Source organism: Ursus arctos, unplaced genomic scaffold (genome assembly GCF_023065955.2).
Source record: "Ursus arctos isolate Adak ecotype North America unplaced genomic scaffold, UrsArc2.0 scaffold_34, whole genome shotgun sequence".
Classification (NCBI taxonomy): Eukaryota; Metazoa; Chordata; class Mammalia; order Carnivora; family Ursidae; genus Ursus; species Ursus arctos.
The window spans coordinates 16219344-16238135 of NW_026623030.1; the positions used below are offsets into that span (position 1 = coordinate 16219344).

At 44.0% G+C, this 18792-nt stretch overlaps 1 protein-coding gene across 1 annotated transcript in view; it reads right to left on the reverse strand.

Moving 5' to 3' along the window:
- The window catches only part of TMEM233 (transmembrane protein 233), a 35847-nt gene continuing 17055 nt past the window's right edge, over nucleotides 1–18792 (reverse strand). The window contains exons 2-3 of the mRNA XM_026514983.4: nucleotides 9541–9677; nucleotides 1–2050 (exon numbers count right to left, since the gene is read on the reverse strand). Coding sequence (XP_026370768.2) covers nucleotides 2044–2050; nucleotides 9541–9677 — 144 coding nt within the window. The 3' untranslated portion in view covers nucleotides 1–2043. The remainder of the gene's footprint in view (nucleotides 2051–9540; nucleotides 9678–18792) is intronic.

Sequence of the window (18792 nt, forward strand, 5' to 3'; positions counted from 1 at the left end):
GTAAACAGGCTTACTTAAAACCATTTTTATTCTGCCTCTCAGCAACACTTCTCATTTGATTCGGGTAAAAGATCGGGGACCCAAATGCAAACAAACAAGAAACAAGATGTCTGAAACAGAAATCAGGACCCAATACACTGGAATGACGCTAGGATCCCCGCGTGCTGAGAACTCATGGCCCTGATTCTGTTTCCTCCTGGGACAAGTGCTGGCTCATGGCAGACATCCAGGTGAAAGGACAGGTGGCAACGATGTCCATCAACGTTTATCGATTGTTTTGCTAGGGTCCAGGATTTTAACAAAAAGCCTGAGATTCATAGTAATGTAAGAACAATGCTTTGTATTTGTCTAGCACTTAGAATCTCCCTCCAGGGGCATTCCCATCTATTACGGCCAATAATTCTCGTAACAACGCTCTGAGGTATGTAGGCAGGTGTTCTTATGTCCATATTCCAGATGAAGAAATTCGAGGCACAGAGAGGCTAAGAAACTTGCCTAAAATCAGCTTGCATAGCGAGTTAGTGGTGAAAAAGGCATTGGGATGCAGGACGCGTTCTCGGCCTCATGTTTATTCACTTAGAATAAGCTGCCTTTTCTCTTGCTTAGGAAAGTTCATTATCACTGTGTTTCTAATATGAGTTCTTGACGTTATGTTTGCCATATATACATATCACCTGTTGTGTTCACCCCTTGATATTTTCTTTGAGTCCAATTATTAAGTAAATTTATTTGAGTAGAAACAAGAGATCACATCCCTATGGGGAAAGCTGTAAATGGAAGGTAATTAATAAAAGAAATACAACGAAAACAGGACTACGCTATTAAGTTCTACCTCGACTTTGAACCTGAGGCCTGCTCTTTCTTTTTGAAGAAGGGAAAAGAGCTAAAGTAACGGAAAGGTGTTGAGGACCCATGAGCACTAAACGGAGGCTTTCTCTCTGCTGTAATCAGCATTGGAAGAGACTAGAAAAGGGGAAGCATACTTTGTGATTGGAATCACTTAATGTTGTGTCTATAAACAACTTAAAAATTATCTTGAGTACCACCAGCGGTACGCCTTGCGTTCTGTGAAAGCCTGGGTTGGCGCATTCTGGCAGGCAGAGTAATGGCATCATTAAACCAGTGCGATCACACCTAAAGGGGTTACGTTTGACCGAAAAGAAATACAGTGGGTGGCATTTCCAGGTTAGCATCCAGGAAAATCAAAGACTTGCTTAAAAAAAAAAAAAAGCGAGAGAGAGAGTTTGAAAAAAGCACATTCCTAAAACACAGCCAGTTTATTCCCAAAACTGGGATGGGGGAGGTGCTCCTATACCTAGAATTGACCGTGAAGTACATTCCCAGAGTCTTTAAGTGAAGTGAGGTGACCAGCGGTGGATACAAGCAAAGGAGGGGACCATTGGAAGATTGAGGTCAGGACAAAAGGCCAGAAGGTCCCTTTCTTGATTTCTTTGGGGACTGATTGAACTCTGGGGGTTGTGGCCAGGGAGCAGCTGACAGAGGAGGACCTGAGCTCCGACGTGTAAAAATAGAAGGAAAAAAAATGCACCAATGCCACTCTGTCGGACAGCTTGAAACATGCTGCAAATGTCCGTGTTCGACTTTGCAGACGCCAGCATCCATTGCTCTTCCTAGGACCTCCCTCTCCCCGCCAGATCCGGAACCTCCCTCCCCATGCATTGGAAGTACTGAGATTTCCCGAGGCTCATCTCTGCAGAAGAGGAATGGACACAGAGGCTTTCACTAAACTCAGGCAGTGAGACTTGAGGTTTTCTTTTTCTTTTCTTTCTTTCTTTTTTTTCTTTTTTTTAAATCAATGACTGGCTGATCTGGCTGTGCTGCTTGGTTTTCCTTAATTTTGGACTTTTTTTCCTTTTCTTTTCTTTTTCTTTTTTTTAAGTTCATTTGCCAGGGACCTGCCTCTGGAGAGTCCTGGAGGAAGAGATCTCACAGTCTGAAGTCAGGGGTCCATTCCTCAGAAACTCCTGTGGGGTATGAGGCCATGAGGTCTGTCCTCCGTGCTTGCGGTGGACTGCTGGCCGCTCAGGCGCTGTGTGAGACAAACAGACAGTGAGAGAGAGAGAGAGAGCACGCGCAGGCCTGAGCTTCTTGGCCCAAGGACTTCCATTCTCCATAGGAGAAGTCCGGCACTGACCTGGACCAGCGCATCTGCGTACTTTGGAGTCTAAGCACTGGCTTCCTTTTGAGAAATGTTGTATCTGGAAATGTATTTGCTTTTACACTTGGCGCATGCGAAAAAAAAAACCCAAAAAAACCCACAACTGCTACAGATGCAGCAAAATCCTTTGTGAGCATTTCTGGATCTCATTCTCCTCAAGGGCTAGCAGCAGCGTTAGGGTTTGGTGTGTATCCTCCAGGCCTTTTTCTCTGCATAATCCATAACTATGTGCTTAGAAATTCGTCTTGCATGTGTTTATATAAACGGGATAATGCTATATCCATATATGGTGTGTATGTATCTTTATATAATAGAAGGTATATATGACACATAAACATTCATTCATTAATTTATTCAGTGCTACTTACATGCCAGGCAGTGCTCTAGGTGCTGGTGATGACAAGTGTCCCACAGTTGCGTGGTGAGTACCACGCGTCGGGCACTGTGCTTTACACAATTTAACCTTCATACCCTGTGGGCTAGGTACTGTTTCATCCCCATTTTACGGATGAGAAAACTAAGGCACAGACTGGTTAAAAAACGTGCCCAAGAGCACACAGTTACTTAGACATAGAACCTGCATTTAAACCCCAACAGTTTAGCTTCAAAGTGAGCACTCTGAGGTGTTATGCTCTGTTACTATAGGTAGTGACAGAAAAGAGAATGTTTTTGGAGTTTTCATCCCAATAGGAGGAGATAGACCATAAAAGTGTATATGATTATATGTATATTAATATATACAACATACAATTGCATATCAATATACTATATAAATTATGTATAATTTATGTTTTTGGTTTCTCAGGGAGTGATAAGTACTAGGAAGAAAAGTGAAGTTGGGATAAGGGGACCAAGGGAAAGGGCGGGGCTGTGGGTGCTATTTTAGAGAAGTGGGTCGGGGGTAGCCTCTCTGCTAACATACGAGCAAGCATCTCAAGGAGAGATGGGAACGAGCCACGTGGATATTAGGAGGAAGAAAATTCTATGTAGAGGGACCAGCAAGTGCAAAGGCCCTGTGGCAGGAGCATACTTGAGTTACTCAAAGAAGAGAGAGAATTCAGTGTAGCTGAAGTGGAGGAGTGAGGGGCAGTGTGCTGAAAGATGGAGACAGAGAGGCAGGAACCCGATCATGTGGGGCCTTATAAAGCTGTATTATGGGAGATTATCTGTGTTTAAGCTGCAGCGTGATATTCCATCCTATAATAAACTGCTGTGTATTTAATCATTTTCCCACCAATGGCCATTTAGGTCGTTTCATGGTTTCCCCTATTTCAAACAGCTGCAATGAACATCACTGCACATCCTGGGTTCTCCACCCTGGCTGCATTAGAATCCTCTGGAGAGCCCTAAAACCTTCTAATGCCTGGCCTGATCACTGGACATTCTCATTTAACTGATCCAGGGTGGGTCCTGGGCATTGTTGTTGTTGTTGTTGTTGTTGTTGTTTTTTAAAACTCCCCAGGTGATTCCAATGTGTAGCTAGGGAAGAGAGCCACTGTTTTACATCCTTTCTGTGCACCTGTATCTAGGGAGGATACCTGGAAGTAGAATTGCTAAGTGGGGGCCAATGGATTTTAAAGCTTAATAGATGTGTCCAACTTGACCTCCCAAAGACTGTCCCAATTTACTCTTCCACCAACAGTGTTGTCTCTCATTCTTCACATTCTTTCCAACCTTGATTTTATCCATCTTTTTAATTGTTGCAGTCTGGCAGACAAAAAAAAAAAAAAAAGTATATCATGGTTGCTTTAATTTGTGTTGCTCTCATTACTGATAAGGTTGAACATCTTTTTCATGGTTATTTTGATTTCTTTGTCAAAGTCCACCGGTTTATATCCTTTTCAAAGCCAGAATCTTTCCATTGTTGATGACGACTTAGGTGTGACTTCTGGAAGTAGGTAATGTTCCCCATGTTTCCATCACGGAATCACAAGAATTCCCTGAAGGCACATCGATGCACAACAATCCCCAGGAAGTTTTAGTCCAACCAATCACGTTGGAAAGAAGAGGGATTTGCTTTTACGTTTTTGCAAAAAGACCAGCTTCTTGCCCGCCTTGGTACAAATGCTTACTTCCAAACCTAATGCAATTGAAGGATATTTTGAGGCCGGCAAAGGACTCATGCCGGTTTGTTTGTAAGACATAAGCTTTACCAGTGCATAAGGGGTTCATATTTGCTAACTTTGTGTCGGCTAATGGGAGACAGTCATGGGATCCTTAATCCAGTTAGGGGGGTCACGTTCTTCCTTAATGGAAACTTTGGAGCATGAAGGCTTTTATTGCTGAGAATGACAAGCATTTTCGATACATGGGAGGGGTGTGCCTGGCTATTTAGATGCCTACAAGGCCGTCCAGAGACGTAAGTTCAGTGGAGTTGCATTGTACGTGCATTTCCCTTATGGTGAATGAACCATTCATGTTTCTCAAAAAGAAAAAAAAAACAATTGTTTCAATGGAGCTGGAGATTCTGGCCACCATCATGTCCAATGCTCATGAGCACGGATGGGTATGTGATTCCTGTTCCTTCTGTGTGAGCTTAGAGCATGGTTCCAGTGTTGAACATATGCCATGATCCCTAAACAGCTAACTATTTCAGCCAGTGATCAAGCCAAGGACCGTCATCTCTTCCAACACTGGTGGCAGCACTGGCTCTATTGGGCTGACCAGGATCCAGGGTATGAATCTCTAATAGGGCATCCCCCTCTAGATGCGTCCAAGATGAATTTTTATTGTCCGCAAAGTTCACATGATGCCCTGACATTAGAAGCTCACCCCCGAGGAAGATGAAAGTGCACTGAATGTCGTTTGTCCTGTTTGTGGTAGACAACACTGGTCTTACATCCAAGCTTTGTCATTGTTGACTGTTTTTGCTGCTGAGGAAGTCCCACTGAATTCTGCAAGGCATCAGATACGTGACCATGAGCTTGATCATGCGGAGAGAGGGAAGAACAAACTTGGGAGGTGTGTAAAGTTTCTAGGGAGTAGGGGGGGAAGCAGCAGTAGCTGAAGCTTCTCTACCGGGCATCCTGAGGATGTATAAAAGTCCTGTTTTGTGGCATGTGTTCATACAGGCAAGAACGTTCCCCATTAAATGCAAAGCCCTAGAACAGTGGTTCCATAACTTCAGAACACCTAGAACTATTTTGGGGGGGAAGTTGCTTGCGATAATGCATATTTCAGGGCCCCTTGGGGTCTTGATTGGAGGCCAGGAATCTGCATTTTTACAAACATCGCAGCTCAATCTGTCAGGTGGCTCTGAGACTTTGAGAAACATGGTAGGAATAACCTTGCTTTGCTCCAATCCTCAGGGCACCAGCTGAAAGTAAAAGCCTGCAGACAGGTTGATTTATGCTGGGGATGTGAATGATTCGATCAAGAAACAGACTGCAGCAATATTTATATGTTTGGGCCTCTGTGCGAGTCATTTCTCCACTTTCCCTAGCAGCTGGAGAGCAGGGAATTTTCTGGCTTTGAGAGCCTGCAAGTTTCTGATTCTGTCGGCACCAGAATACTTCTCTTCTGAGAGCACCGCATTCTATCCCAAGCCGTTGAATGTTTTGGGGTCAGTGATTCCCAGTCCTTGTGGATTTAATGTCACAGAACTCTTTCTTTCCTCCAACCGCCACCTGGCTTGCAGAGATATCTGTGAAATTAGAATGAGTGAGACCTTTTTCTGAGTTTGGGTAAAGACTCTGATGACCTCAGTCTGTCCACCTGGAATTTCCATCATCTGGGGGAGAAGAGATGGGTTACTGTTTTCTCGATAAGGTTGTAGAGTAATTTTTTTTTAAAGGCAGGGACTTCAGGATTAGTTACAGTGCTGCCGATAAGGAAAAAGGATTTTTTTTTTTTTTTAAAGTCAGGACCTCATAGTTTTTAAAAGGCTGGCATTTACTTCAAACACTTTTTCGAATGAAATTCAGAAAAGTCACCTATTCAAGACTTTTTGTCTCTCGTCCAGGCTTCGGCTCCTCTAAGGTCAGTCTTCGCCAGGCCCCCTCCGTGGAAACCCTGACTGCCTTGAGGATTGTTGCAAAAGAGCCTCCATGAGGGTAGGTCCGGCTCCTTGGTGGTAACTTGACTCCCCTCCTTGGCAACGAGTGAGACATAACACGCTTCGGGTGATGAGTTTGCTGATGGAAATGAAGACTGGCCACTCTGTTAAAGGCTTCCTTCTGTTAGTGTGTTCTTCCTTTTGGATTTAGGAAGGAGGATGTTGGGCAGAGAGTATGGTGGTGACCATCTGTAACCAAACCCCTGGGTGGGAACGGGGAGCTGGAAAATGCAGATTCTTGATTTAAGGACTGATTTAAGGACTTGGAATCCTTTGAGATGGGGCCCCGATGTCAACTTCTTTTAAACCTCCCCAGGTAACTCGCATGCAGCTCAAAGTTAGGGAACCTCTGCCTTAGTAATGCCACATTGCGGCTCAATTCCTCGCAGGGCTGGGAAATTTTATTTCAAAGGATTACTGAGAAATTGGCCTGTTATTGGTCTTAACGGAAGATAGAATTGATTTCATTCTCTAAGGGCTAGTTTCTTGCTCTCTCTTAGACACACACACACACACACACACACACACACACACACACACAACAAAGCCTTTAAATTTGAGTTTCTCCATGGGATTCTAACTCTGGAAAACGTTTTTTTTTTCTTTGATAACATGGAGGGAAAGGTATCTAAAAGGAACCTGACCGTACAGGTGGGGAAGTAATTCTAGCCTCACTTTACAGATAGGGAAACTGAGGCTGAGAGAGTTTAGTAACTTGCCAGGGTGGTCTGTGTGGTGGAACTAGGATTTGAATTCTGGTAGAGCGAGAGCTGAAGTCCAGGCTCTAACCACTGTGGAACACTGGTTCTTAGGAAGAAGGGATGGAGGGGGTGAGTCCCTCTCGTATCATTTATGACTGCTAACAAAACCTCAATCCCAAGCATATCCACGTCGATGCTTCGAACACCACAGTCCCCGCCACTCCCTATAGTCCCACAACCAGGCTGCTCCATTCATGCATGTTCCTTGCGTACCTACTGCAGTGTTTTGATTTTTGTTACCGTTGGTGCTGTCTCATCACACTTTTTTTTTTTTTTTTTTTTTAGGTTGAAACCTCCCCATACCACCCCCATATAAATCAGTTTTGGAGGTAGCCGCAAGGCGAGTGCTATCCACTGGTTTTTGTTATGGGGTATGCTAGTTACTGGCTTAGAGGCAGCGTGGCATTGTGGTGAAGAACACAGCTTACATAGCTTTCAGAGCCAGATGACCCTAGGTTAAACCCTGCCATTATTGCTAACTAGCTGGGAGACATCAGGCAAGTTATTTCTCTTCTCCGAGTCTCAGTTTCCTTGTCTGCAAAGTGAGCATAATAATAACCTGCCTCATGGGGTTGCTGTGGTAATTCAGTGGGGATTAATTCACATAAGAGCTTAGATAGTCTCCTGTGATAAATTCTGTGTCGGTGTCAGCTGCTATTATTATAACCCAGTTCAACACTGATCTGGGCAGTATGTCTTTTCACATGTCCCCAGGAGCGAGGCCAAGACTTGGCCTTGTTCCCCTGGAACACCTTCCTTTGAACTTAGCTCACGAGCACAAAGCCTTGAACTCTGTTTGGCAGCATCTTAAGTTCTGAGGTCCTCTCCCAGCCAGGTTGATAATTGGTAACAGTAGTAATAACAGGGTTAGTAAATGGTTTGCATGTTTTGTGTACCAACTAAGGAACAGACACGCACGCAGGTCATCTAACCTTCCCGATAGCTTTATTCAATGGGTGCTACTATAACCCATTTTACAGAAGACGAAACTGAGGTTTAGCACTTGGCTGAGAGTCTCACAGTCAGTAAGTGGCAGAGGGAGAAGGTGCGCCCAGGAAGTCTGGGGCCAAACCTGCATTATAATACCTTTAACCCCACACTCCATAGCCCCATGCTCACACGCCAGCATGTGAAGCCTTCCTCCAAGAATAAAGTTGGGGGTGTTCATATCTGTTCTCTGACCATCTTCTTCATAGGCCAACATCATCCATATTCTGTCTTGTAGGCAAGACACCTTGAGCTTCCTTTGAAGTTCCAGTGTCCTTTTCTCCTCTCTTTGGTCAAAGCCATCTGTTTTTCCCTTTGCGACACTTGCTGTCTATACATCGGCCCCTCCATCCAGCTGTCCTGATTGCTCCTGGGTCTGGCTTGTCTGATAGGAAGTTGACTTCCTGTGACCTTATACTACCCTCTTAACTGCCAGGTTTGGCTTGGCCACTCTGGCAGGCTTGGGGGTGTCCCCTTCCTCTCTCGTCCACCAGGGGAGCCTTTCCTGAAACCAAGCCAGAGGGGCCAACCTTCTCAGCTTGAGGGAAGTGGTGTATGGCTCACTGTGCCGCTCTGGCAGAAGAGCTGAAAGACGTCCCAGAATCCTTATCTGCCTTGCCAGGAGTGACACAGTGAGACAGAGATGGATCTGGGCTTGTCGTGTCCGGGTCTTGGTCGTCCATCACACGACCTTGCCCTCTGTCAGGCCTCTGATGGGAAGTGTCAGTGATACCAGCAGATTCAGCCCATCTCAGCGGGCTCGAGGAATCAGGATAAATTTGTCCACATCCGGAGAGAAATAGCAACAGCAGCCGTCTCTTTATGAGATGAGAGCACGTTGGCAATACCAAAAATATGTGGTCACCCTTCTGCTCTTATGCTAAGAACAGGTAGGCTAGTTGCGTCAAAATCGTGAAATCATTTAACGGATCAGATGGTAGGGCCGAGCAAGCAATAATCCTAATATCCCGTTGATTCCCCACATTTCCCACGGTCTTACAAAGAGGTGGAACTGTGTGACTGGTTTTAGCTAATAAATTGTGAGCCTAAGTGACATTTGTCACTCCAGGGCCGAGGCAGTGCAAATCCATGTGGGATTCTCTGGTCCTCCTCTCTCTTCTCTCAGAGACTGGAGAACTATGGCCCTTGGGCCAGATACCTGTTTTTGTAAATAATGTTTTATTGAACACAGCTGTACTCATTCATTTGCATATTGTATATGGCTGCTTTTGTGCTAAAATGGCAGGTTAAGTAGTCACATGAGATGGTGATAGAGGCCTACGATATTTACTGTTTGGCCCTTTGTAGAAAAAGTTTGTTGACCCCTGTTCTAGATAGAGCTGCTGGAGGACAGCAAAGCTTCGCATAGCCTGGACCCTGAGGGACTGGGTAGAGGAGAGATCCTCCCTGGCTTGTGTACCACCAGTGAAATGAAAATGAAAACTCTTTCATTTGGAATTGTTTGCTCCTGGAACATAACCTAATGTGTCCTCATAGATTCCGACGGGCATTCAGTTCAGGAGAAGGCATTCTACATTGGGAGGGGTCAGACTACTTACTTCCTTGTGAAGTGAACTGCACAAGAAATACCGATGATGAGAAGGCCAATAATGATGGAGGCGATGGCCACCCACTTGGCATTCCTCCCGAGCCGCTTGGATCCTTCGATGTCTCCATCGTTGTAGCTGTTCAGAGACTGGGGGACACAAAGGAAGAGCTGGTGATGACAGACAACCCACAGGGAAAGACATGTGCTTCTCAGGCTGATCTGAGCAGGCAACATGGTTATCACCTCCTCCAGGAAGCCTTCCCTGGACTCCTGGGCTGACTTCCTTCCCCTTCTGGATTTCCCGATTACCTTCATCTTAGTATTTACCATAGCACGTTAAAAGGATTGCTTTGTCCTCTCCCATTAGAGTATAAGTGCTACATGGGACCATTTATCTTTTGTTTAGTAAGGTGTACTGGGGCCCAGTGTCATATTTGTCATGCAGAAGGCGCTTGATAGATATTGATATAATGAACGCGTGTGCACATCTCATCCAGCAGAATGAGGTTTGCAAACTCTAGCCCATGGGCCAAATCCAGCCTGCTGTTTTTATAAATGAACTTAGTTTGGAACACAGCCACATTCGTCTGTTTACTATCATCTGTGGCTGCTTTTATGCTACAACAGAGTTGTGTAGCTAGATCAGAGGCCCTCAAGGCCTGAAATATTTACTACTTGGTCCCTTGCAGAAAAAGTCCACCTCTCCTGCACTAGATGTTCGATCCACGAGGTCAGGGACCTTGGCTGAACTGCTCCCCTCTATCCCCAAGCCAGGCTGTCATTCAACTGGTATTTACTCCTGTGACTTTCCCAGCTGGTAAACTACTGGACTGTTTCTGTACTGGCTGCTAAAGAGCAGCGACTCCTCCCCAATATCCCCGCCATCCTGGCCCCCCCACCTCTGAATCCTCGCAGACTTCCCCATGATCCGGCAACTTAAGGGTTACCTCTTGGCCCAGCAGAACATCCTTCCCGATTGAATATTTTGTGGGCTATTTGAATATTTGTTGAATATTTTAAATATCGCCTCTGTTGCTTGTACTTTGAGCAGTGTCTGATACATTGTAGGAACCCAAGAAATACATATCGGCTGAGTGGGTGAATGAATAGATCTATTTCTCTACAGGATGTGAGTTTGTTTGGGGCAAGTGGGGGTGCTTAGAGAGTGTTTGCTGCTGAGCGGATGGCCAGGGCAGCCGAACGATCTCATAATAAGCCCTCTTTATCATAATTCCCACTGCCGAGGCTCCTCCAAAAAGAAGACTGGAAATACGTATTCATGAGTTATGGACAGAGGTTGATCAGTGTGGGTGAATTTTAGATTTCAGTGGGAACCTCTATTCTTGATCCTGAAATCACAGTGTGTCGGTAATAATTGCTCCTCTTCCTGGACTATTAAGGGGGATGAAGCACATGCAGACAATTACAGGCCAAGGAAACACCCAGTATACCACTGAGCTTTCCCCCTTCCAGAACCTTCCATTAACTCTTGGATTCTGGCCACCTTTGCAACAAGCCGGGGGCCTCAGCAGTGAAGGGGGCTTGTGTGCAGGCGTCTGCTGTGAATGGGAAGACAGGGACCTGCTGTGACGTCCAGAACTTCCATGAGGAAGAATTCTGGAATTCTGAGTCCTGAATTCTGGAGTGCTCAACCCTGAGTATTTATTAGAAACACCCGGCTAGGGCTTGTTTGTTTGTTTTAAATATAAATAGTTGTCCTGGAGAGATTCTGATCTAATTGGTGTGGAGATCAGATACCAGTTTTCTTTAAAAAAAAAAAAAAGTGGTAAAATATACATAAAATTTACCATTTTTACTATTTTTAAGTGAGTAGTTCAGTGGCATTAAGTGGCAGTCACATTGAGGTTTAACCATCCCCACCACCTGTTGTCCCAAAGTGAAACTCTTTTCCCATTAAACCCTAACTCCCCATTCTTCCATCTCCAGCCCCTTGCAACTGCCATTCTATTTTCTGTCTTTATGGACTGGACCGCTCTGATATAAGGTACTGATATAAGTGGAATCAGACACTCTTTGTCCTTTTGTGTCTGGCTTGTTTTGTTTAGCAGTGTCCTCAAGGTTCATCCCAGTTGTGGCGTGGGTGAGACTCTCCTTCCTTTTTGAGGCTGAATGATATCCCACTGTCTGTGTAATATCACATTTTGTTTATTCATTCATCCGTCGAGGGACACTTGGGTTTTTGTCATGGTATTTTTTTTAAGCTTCTTAGCATTGAAAACCTTTGGTCTAGACAGCTGTCTTTAATGCCCTGACCGGTCAGGATGCCCACCACCTTAAGATTAATTCCGAGGAAGTGCACAACAGAGCACGGGTTCTAAGCTCAGAGAGAGCTGGGTTCAAGTTCCATGTGTTAGCTGCTATGAGGATGAGAGCAGGTTATCAAGCTTTCTTTTTTTATATAATAATTTTTATTATGTTATGTTAGTCACCATACAATATATCCTTAGTTTTTGATGTAGTGTTCCATGATTCATTATTTGCGTACAACACCCGGTGCTCCATGCAATATGTGCCCTCCTTAATACCCATCACCGGCCTATCCCTCAGTTTGTTTCCCAGAGTCCATAGTCTCTCATGCTTCATTCCCCCTTCTGTTTACCCCCTTCATTCTTCCCTTCCTTCTCCTACCGATCTTCCTATTTCTTATGTTCCATAAATGAGTGAAACCATATGATAATTGTCTTTCTCTGCTTGACTTATTTCACTTAGCATAATCTCCCCCAGTCCCGTCCATGTTGCAGCAAATGTTGGGTGATCATTCTTTTTGCTGGCTGAGTAATATTCCATTGTATATATGGACCACATCTTCTTAATCCAGTCATCTGTTGAAGGGCATCTCGGCTCCTTCCACGATTTAGCTATTGTGGACAATGTTCATAAACATTGGGGTGCATACGGCCCTTCTCTTCACTACCTCTGTATCTTTGGGGTAAATACCCAGTAGTACAGTGGCTGGGTCATAGGGTAGCTCTATTTTTAACTTTTTAAGGGTCCTCCATCAAGCTTTCTAAGCCTTGGTGTCACTGCGTAGAGTCTTAGACCCCCAAATTCTGAGCTCACAATCCAGTTTATTTCTTTAATTTTTCTATTTTCCACGATCCAGTTTAAAATCATATAGACCCAGATGCTCCTAAAATGATCACCCTCCTGGTGTGCTGCTTTGGAAAAGCCAGTTCTGAGATGCGCGTCGTCACGGCAATGCGCTCATGTTGCTGTAACCAGGGAAAATAACGAGACCCCTCCCGTCCCCAAGTACTGTCCACTCCTGGCTGTTTGGATGAAAAAAGAATTTCATGTTCTCCAGTGGGAATATCAACAAGTCTGTGCCATGATGAGGGATACACCTCTGTGCCCATGAGCACAGGTGAGATGGGGGTTTCTTGAGTGACTCTTTTGCTACAGGTCAGCAGAGCCCTACCGGTGCCCTGGCCGAGGGGGATTTGGGTGCAAACCATGAGTGAGTCTTGCTCAACCTTCATCACTTGCTGCCTGTCCGGCATCTTGTATGTGACCCTTCTCTCTGCAAACCACCCTCTCGCTGGGGCTCCTAAGGGAGATGCTGAGTCGTCTAGGAATGAGGCCATGGTTGGCTTGAAAACCAGATGAAAGCCTCTTTCAGTATCCACTGTGCACTCTCCCCCTGCCACTATGAGTTCTCTTGTGACTCCGTTTCCTCCACTGGTCCTTGGCGAAGGGGCTGCCCAGGGGCAACTCTGCTGGGTTAATGTAAGGATCTGGAGAGATGAGTGTGGGAGACTTCAGAACACCCCGATTTCACTCTGAAGAACTTCATTGGTTGGGGAATCTCCGGGTTTGGGGTGGAGATCTAACAAAGAAGCGAGAAGGAATTAATGCTCCCCTCCGGCATTCCTGGGCTGTCACTCTTTTCCATTCCCAATTGGAATTGCATGCTAAGGATCTCCTGGCAGATGCTACAAACTGAAGTGGTGGAAATGGGTTGTAGAGAAAACGCATGGTTTATAAATCTCTTTCTGAAGAGCTTAGAAAGCAAACTATCCCATCTGCTGTGCAAGAACTAGAAAGAAACAGGGGATGGCTTAGATATTTAACATTCATATGATCTTATTAGTTCTTTTACAGATTACAAATGTAATTTGTGAACACGTAAAGCATTCGAATGCTACAGAAACATCCAGTAAATAGTAAGCTTTTCTCCCCATCCTATTTCCCAGAGATAACCATTGTTCACAGTTTGGTACATTTGCTTCTAGATTTTTTTCCCCCCACAAATAATATGAAAGGAAAACTGATACTTTCTCTTGTGTCCGTTATGGCTAAGCGCACATGTATCTCAGTCAAGATAAAGAAACAGCAATTTGCACCCTGGGATAAACCGAGAATACAGAGTCAGTCTGTTGAGCCCACATCCCTCCAGTATTAAAACCTTGAGTATTTCCCCTCAATCTTGGCAAAGACAGCTTCATCTCTGCCTTGTGCAATGTTGGTGCCCAAATGTAGGTCACTTCCTTTGGGAATATTATAATCTTTTGAGAAAGATACTGTTTTGCTCTAAGTTTTTAAATCCTGAACAGACTACCATAAAACTTGGTAACCTTGGCAATTTTGCATTTGTTTCCTTTAAATACTTGTGGTGTGCTTTTCATTTGGCTAGCCGGTCCTTTCGAAGGTGGACTTCCTTGCATTTCTTTCCAAGTGAAATTTTTCCTTTTCTTAATGTTTTGGTCTCTGAGTCTTTCTTGGACAAAATTAATAATGATAACAGGTAACATTTATTGAGCGTTTATATGTGCCAGGCACTCTGTTAAATGCTTTTCAAGGATTATCTCGGTAGTCCTCATAACAAGCCTGTGAGGTAGATGCTTTATTGTTTCCATATTACTGGTGGGAAAATTGAGGTACAGAGAAGTTAAAGTGATTTGCCCAGAGTCACATAGCTAGTTTGGTAAAGTGTGTATGCACGTATACAAATGTTTATTGTTTTTTTTTTTAAATTTTATTTATTTATTTGACAGAGAGAGACAGCCAGCGAGAGAGGGAACACAAGCAGGGGGAGTGGGAGGGGAAAAAGCAGGCTTCCAGTGGAGGAGCCCGATGTGGGGCTCGATCCCAGAATGCTGGGATCATGCCCTGAGCCGAAGGCAGACGCTTAACAACTGAGTCACCCAGGCGCCCCACAAATGTTTATTGGTTAAATGTAGTTCTTCTTGACATACTTATTTCCTTTGTTCAGTTTTCTGTTAGTTTGTCTTTTTCTTATTGATTTGTGGGAACTTTTTATCTATTGTAGATCAGCATCGTACAATAGAAATATAATGGGAGGCATGTATGTGATTTTAAATTTTCTGGTCGCCCCATTAAAAAATAAAAATAAATAGGTGAAATTAACTTTAATATTGTACATAAAAATGTACGTGTGTGCACACACACACACACACACACACACTCAGTTTTTTGTTTGTTTTCTCTTTGTTCCAAAGATATGAATAGTATTATATTGTATCTGTTCTGCAACCTGTGTTTTTCTGCTGTTACAGGGTGTGCGCCTTTTCAGGCTAGTCCTTCTAGGTCTGTCTCTTACTTGTTTTTTTTTTCTCCCCCTCCAGGCATGGCTTAAAATAACGAGTTATATTGATAGAATTCCTAATTCTTGCATCCTTGGGGGAAAATCTTAAATTGTCATGGTGCTTGTTGTTATTGTTTTTAGGTAGCTTTTTGTTCGTAAATAGCTTCAAACTTACAGAAAAGTGGTGAGCATAGTTGTCTCCTTTTTAATGGCTCTGTGATAGTTACTCACGTGGCTGCACCTCACCAGTAGACATTTCAGTCATTTAAAGTTTGTTGCAATTACACAATATGCTTCAGTAGACCTCCTTATTCATATATTTTTGCACATGTTTGAGCCTCTACTTGGGATGGGGTCATAGGAATGGAACTGCTGAATCAAAAGGTAGATGTAGTTACATTTGGAGAGACAGAGTCAGCTTGCCCTGCTGAAAAGCCAGATAGATTTATACTGCCACTAACAGTATTTAAGTGCCCTTCCCCCCACATCCTTGCCAAAACTGTGTATTATCAATCGTTTTTTTGTTTTTGTTTTTTGCCATTCTGACAGGTGACAAAGAATCTCAAAAGGACATTTCTTTGAGTCAGTGGTGAGATTGAGCTATCTTTATGTCCTTCAGACCTTTGCTCAAATGTCCACCTGTTAGAGAAACTTTCTAAGAACAGTGAATTTAAAATTCTCTCTAGTGACCAATACAGTACCTGAAACATAGGAGATCAGTAAATACTTGTTATATGGATGAATGTTTATTGGTCAATTGCGTTTCTTCTTGATGAATTTTGTACTTATCCTTTGTCCAGTTTTCTATCAGTTTGTCTTTTTTTATTGATTTGTGAGAACTTTTTATGTATTATAGATAACTACTGTGCAACAGAAATATAACAGGAGCCACAAATGTAATTTAAAATTTTCCAGTAACCTCATAAAAAAAGTAAAAATATATAGGGGAAATTAATAATATATATTTGATTTTTTTAAACCTAGTTTTTTATTTTTTTAATTTAAAAAAAATTTTTTTAAAGATTTTTATCTATTTGACAGAGACAGACAGCCAGTGAGAGAGAACACAAGCAGGGGGAGTGGAAGAGGAAGAAGCAGGCTCCCAGCGAAGGAGCCTGATGTGGGGCTCGATCCCAGAACGCCGGGATCACGCCCTGAGCCGAAGGCAGACGCTTAACGACTGCGCCACCCAGGCGCCCCTATATATTTGATTTAACCCAACATGTCCAAAAATAATATCATTAAAACCTGTGGCACTACCCATATTTCAAATACTCCATAGTCACATATGGCTAGGGGCTACGATACTGAATAGCACAGCAAATAATACGCCTTAATGTTTTACATATATTGCAAAATTTTCTCCTGGTTTCTCCCAGTCCGTTTTCTTTCCATATTATAACTTCTATTTTGACATAGATTGAGGCTCATGAGGAGTTGTAAACTATAGACATGGTACCAGGAGTTCTCACAAACACTTCACCAAGCTTCCCCTAATGATACCTTATGTCACCATAGTACCTTATCAAAACTAGGAAGCTGACATTGGTATGACACCGTTACCTCAGGCATAGACCTTATTCAGATTTCACCAGTTTTTACATATACTCTTTTTGGGGGGGTATGTGTATAATTCCATGAAATTTTGTCTCATCTAGATTGGAGTGTCCACACAGAAATTCTCTCATGTTACATCCTTCCCCCGTGTCTGTGTTTATTGTCTTCTAACTCATATACGTGGTGCTCGGATGTTGCCTGGAGTTCCTTTCTGAGCTGCAGACCTCATAATTTCCCAACCCAACTACACTTATCTTAAGGTGCTGGGTAGCAAGTTTCTCTGTTTACCATGCAAAGTATGTTAAAAAGAGGGACCTTTAGTTTGCTTCCAGTTTTTCTTTGCCTCTGTGAGGCAAATGGACCTTTTTCAGGATGTGGAACAAATGAGGCCTCATCACACATTTTGTAAGGCACTCAGGAGTCCCCAGCAGTGCCGTTTCGCTTTTCTCCAAGCTTGGGCTTAGGATGGCAAAACATAATAGTCATTACAGAACCGAAGGAGAGCGTCCAGGTCTTGGTCAGCTGCCTCGAGCCAACAAAGGTCACACCCTGACAGAAATGTGGGCAAGTTCCTTTCTCCTGTAGTGAATACTAATGATGTCATGGTCACTGCAGCAAGTTATTTCAAGCTTATTTATACATCCCTTCCCTGGATGGACACATGATACTCAAATACCCACAGAAGGGAAGTTGGTCAGGAACCGGCAATGAGGGTGACTATTTCTATGCCCAACCTCAAAAAAACCCCCAAAAACAAAAACAGAAAACCCACAAACCAACCAAAATCAAAACTGCAGCAGGGAGCAGCAAGACTGGGTCATGAGGCTTGGTCCTGGCTGCCTATAGAAGGTTCAGGCAACTCCTGGCCTGCACATGTCCAAGAAGGAGAGACTCCATGTAACTCCATAAATTTCACTAACTGGAGTTAAATACCAGGGGACCCAGAGTTCTAGAAATTTGTGACACTTTACAACAAATAGTAAAGCTATACCACTGTCCTGAGCCCGAAAAATATGGAAAATACTTTGTCCTTTCCCTCTGGTCTTAGAGCAGAACTCTCTCTCTTTTTTTTTAAAGATTTTATTTATTTATATGACAGAGAGAGAGACAGCCAGCGAGAGAGGGAACACAAGCAGGGGGAGTGGGAGAGGAAGAAGCAGGCTCCCAGCGGAGGAGCCTGAGGTGGGGCTCGATCCCAGAATGCCAGGATCATGCCCTGAGCCGAAGGCAGACACTTAACGACTGCGCCACCCAGGTGCCCCTTAGAGCAGAACTCTTGCCACATCCCACATGGTACCAGATGGGACAGCATCACCTATGGAGTGGCCGCCAGGTGCTGGCCTGTGATGCAACTCTTCCAGGTTGTACTTTTTTTATTCCCCTGTGTTGGTGGTTCTCAGCCCCAGCCGACCTTGGAATTACCTGGAGGGACTTTGCAAATTCCTATGCCCAAGCCCCCTCCAAGACCAATCGAATCAAGACCTCTGGTGCTGGGATTCCAGTATCAGTGCTTTTCTTTGTAAGCTTCTCAGATTATTTCAAGAAGAGTTGAAGGTGTGGGCCAGGGGTGCAATGGATAACGCATCTGACTATGGATCAGAAGAAGAGTCGAGAACCATTGTCCTAGATGGACAGCTGTCCGTCCGTCCATCCATCCATCCATCCATCCATCCATCCAAAAATTATTTGTTGAGCACCAACTATGTGCCAGCCAGTGCTCCCTACTACCCACATGGAGCTTACATTCTGGTGAAGACTGAAGATAAGTAAATGTGTTAATAAACAAGACGATGGCAGAACATTATTAAGGCAAGAAAAATGGGGCAGGGAGGGAGCTCTCGCTGTGGTGGCGGTAAGTAGACTGACACGTGAAAACTTGAGAAGGGGCCAGGCCTGCAAAGAGTTGCGGGGGAGTGGAAGGCTGGCAGGGAAAACAGCACGTGTGAAGGTCTAGGGGGAGGAAATAACTTTCTTACTGAAGTTACTTAAGAAAACCCAGGAGGAAATGTAGAAGTGAAGGAGGGAGGGGAGAGAGAGATGAGAAGAGCATGGAGGTAAACTAGGGGCTGTGTTAGTTACAATAATAATGAATTATGGCAAAATAATAGTTAATATTCACGAGGTACCTACTCTGTGCCA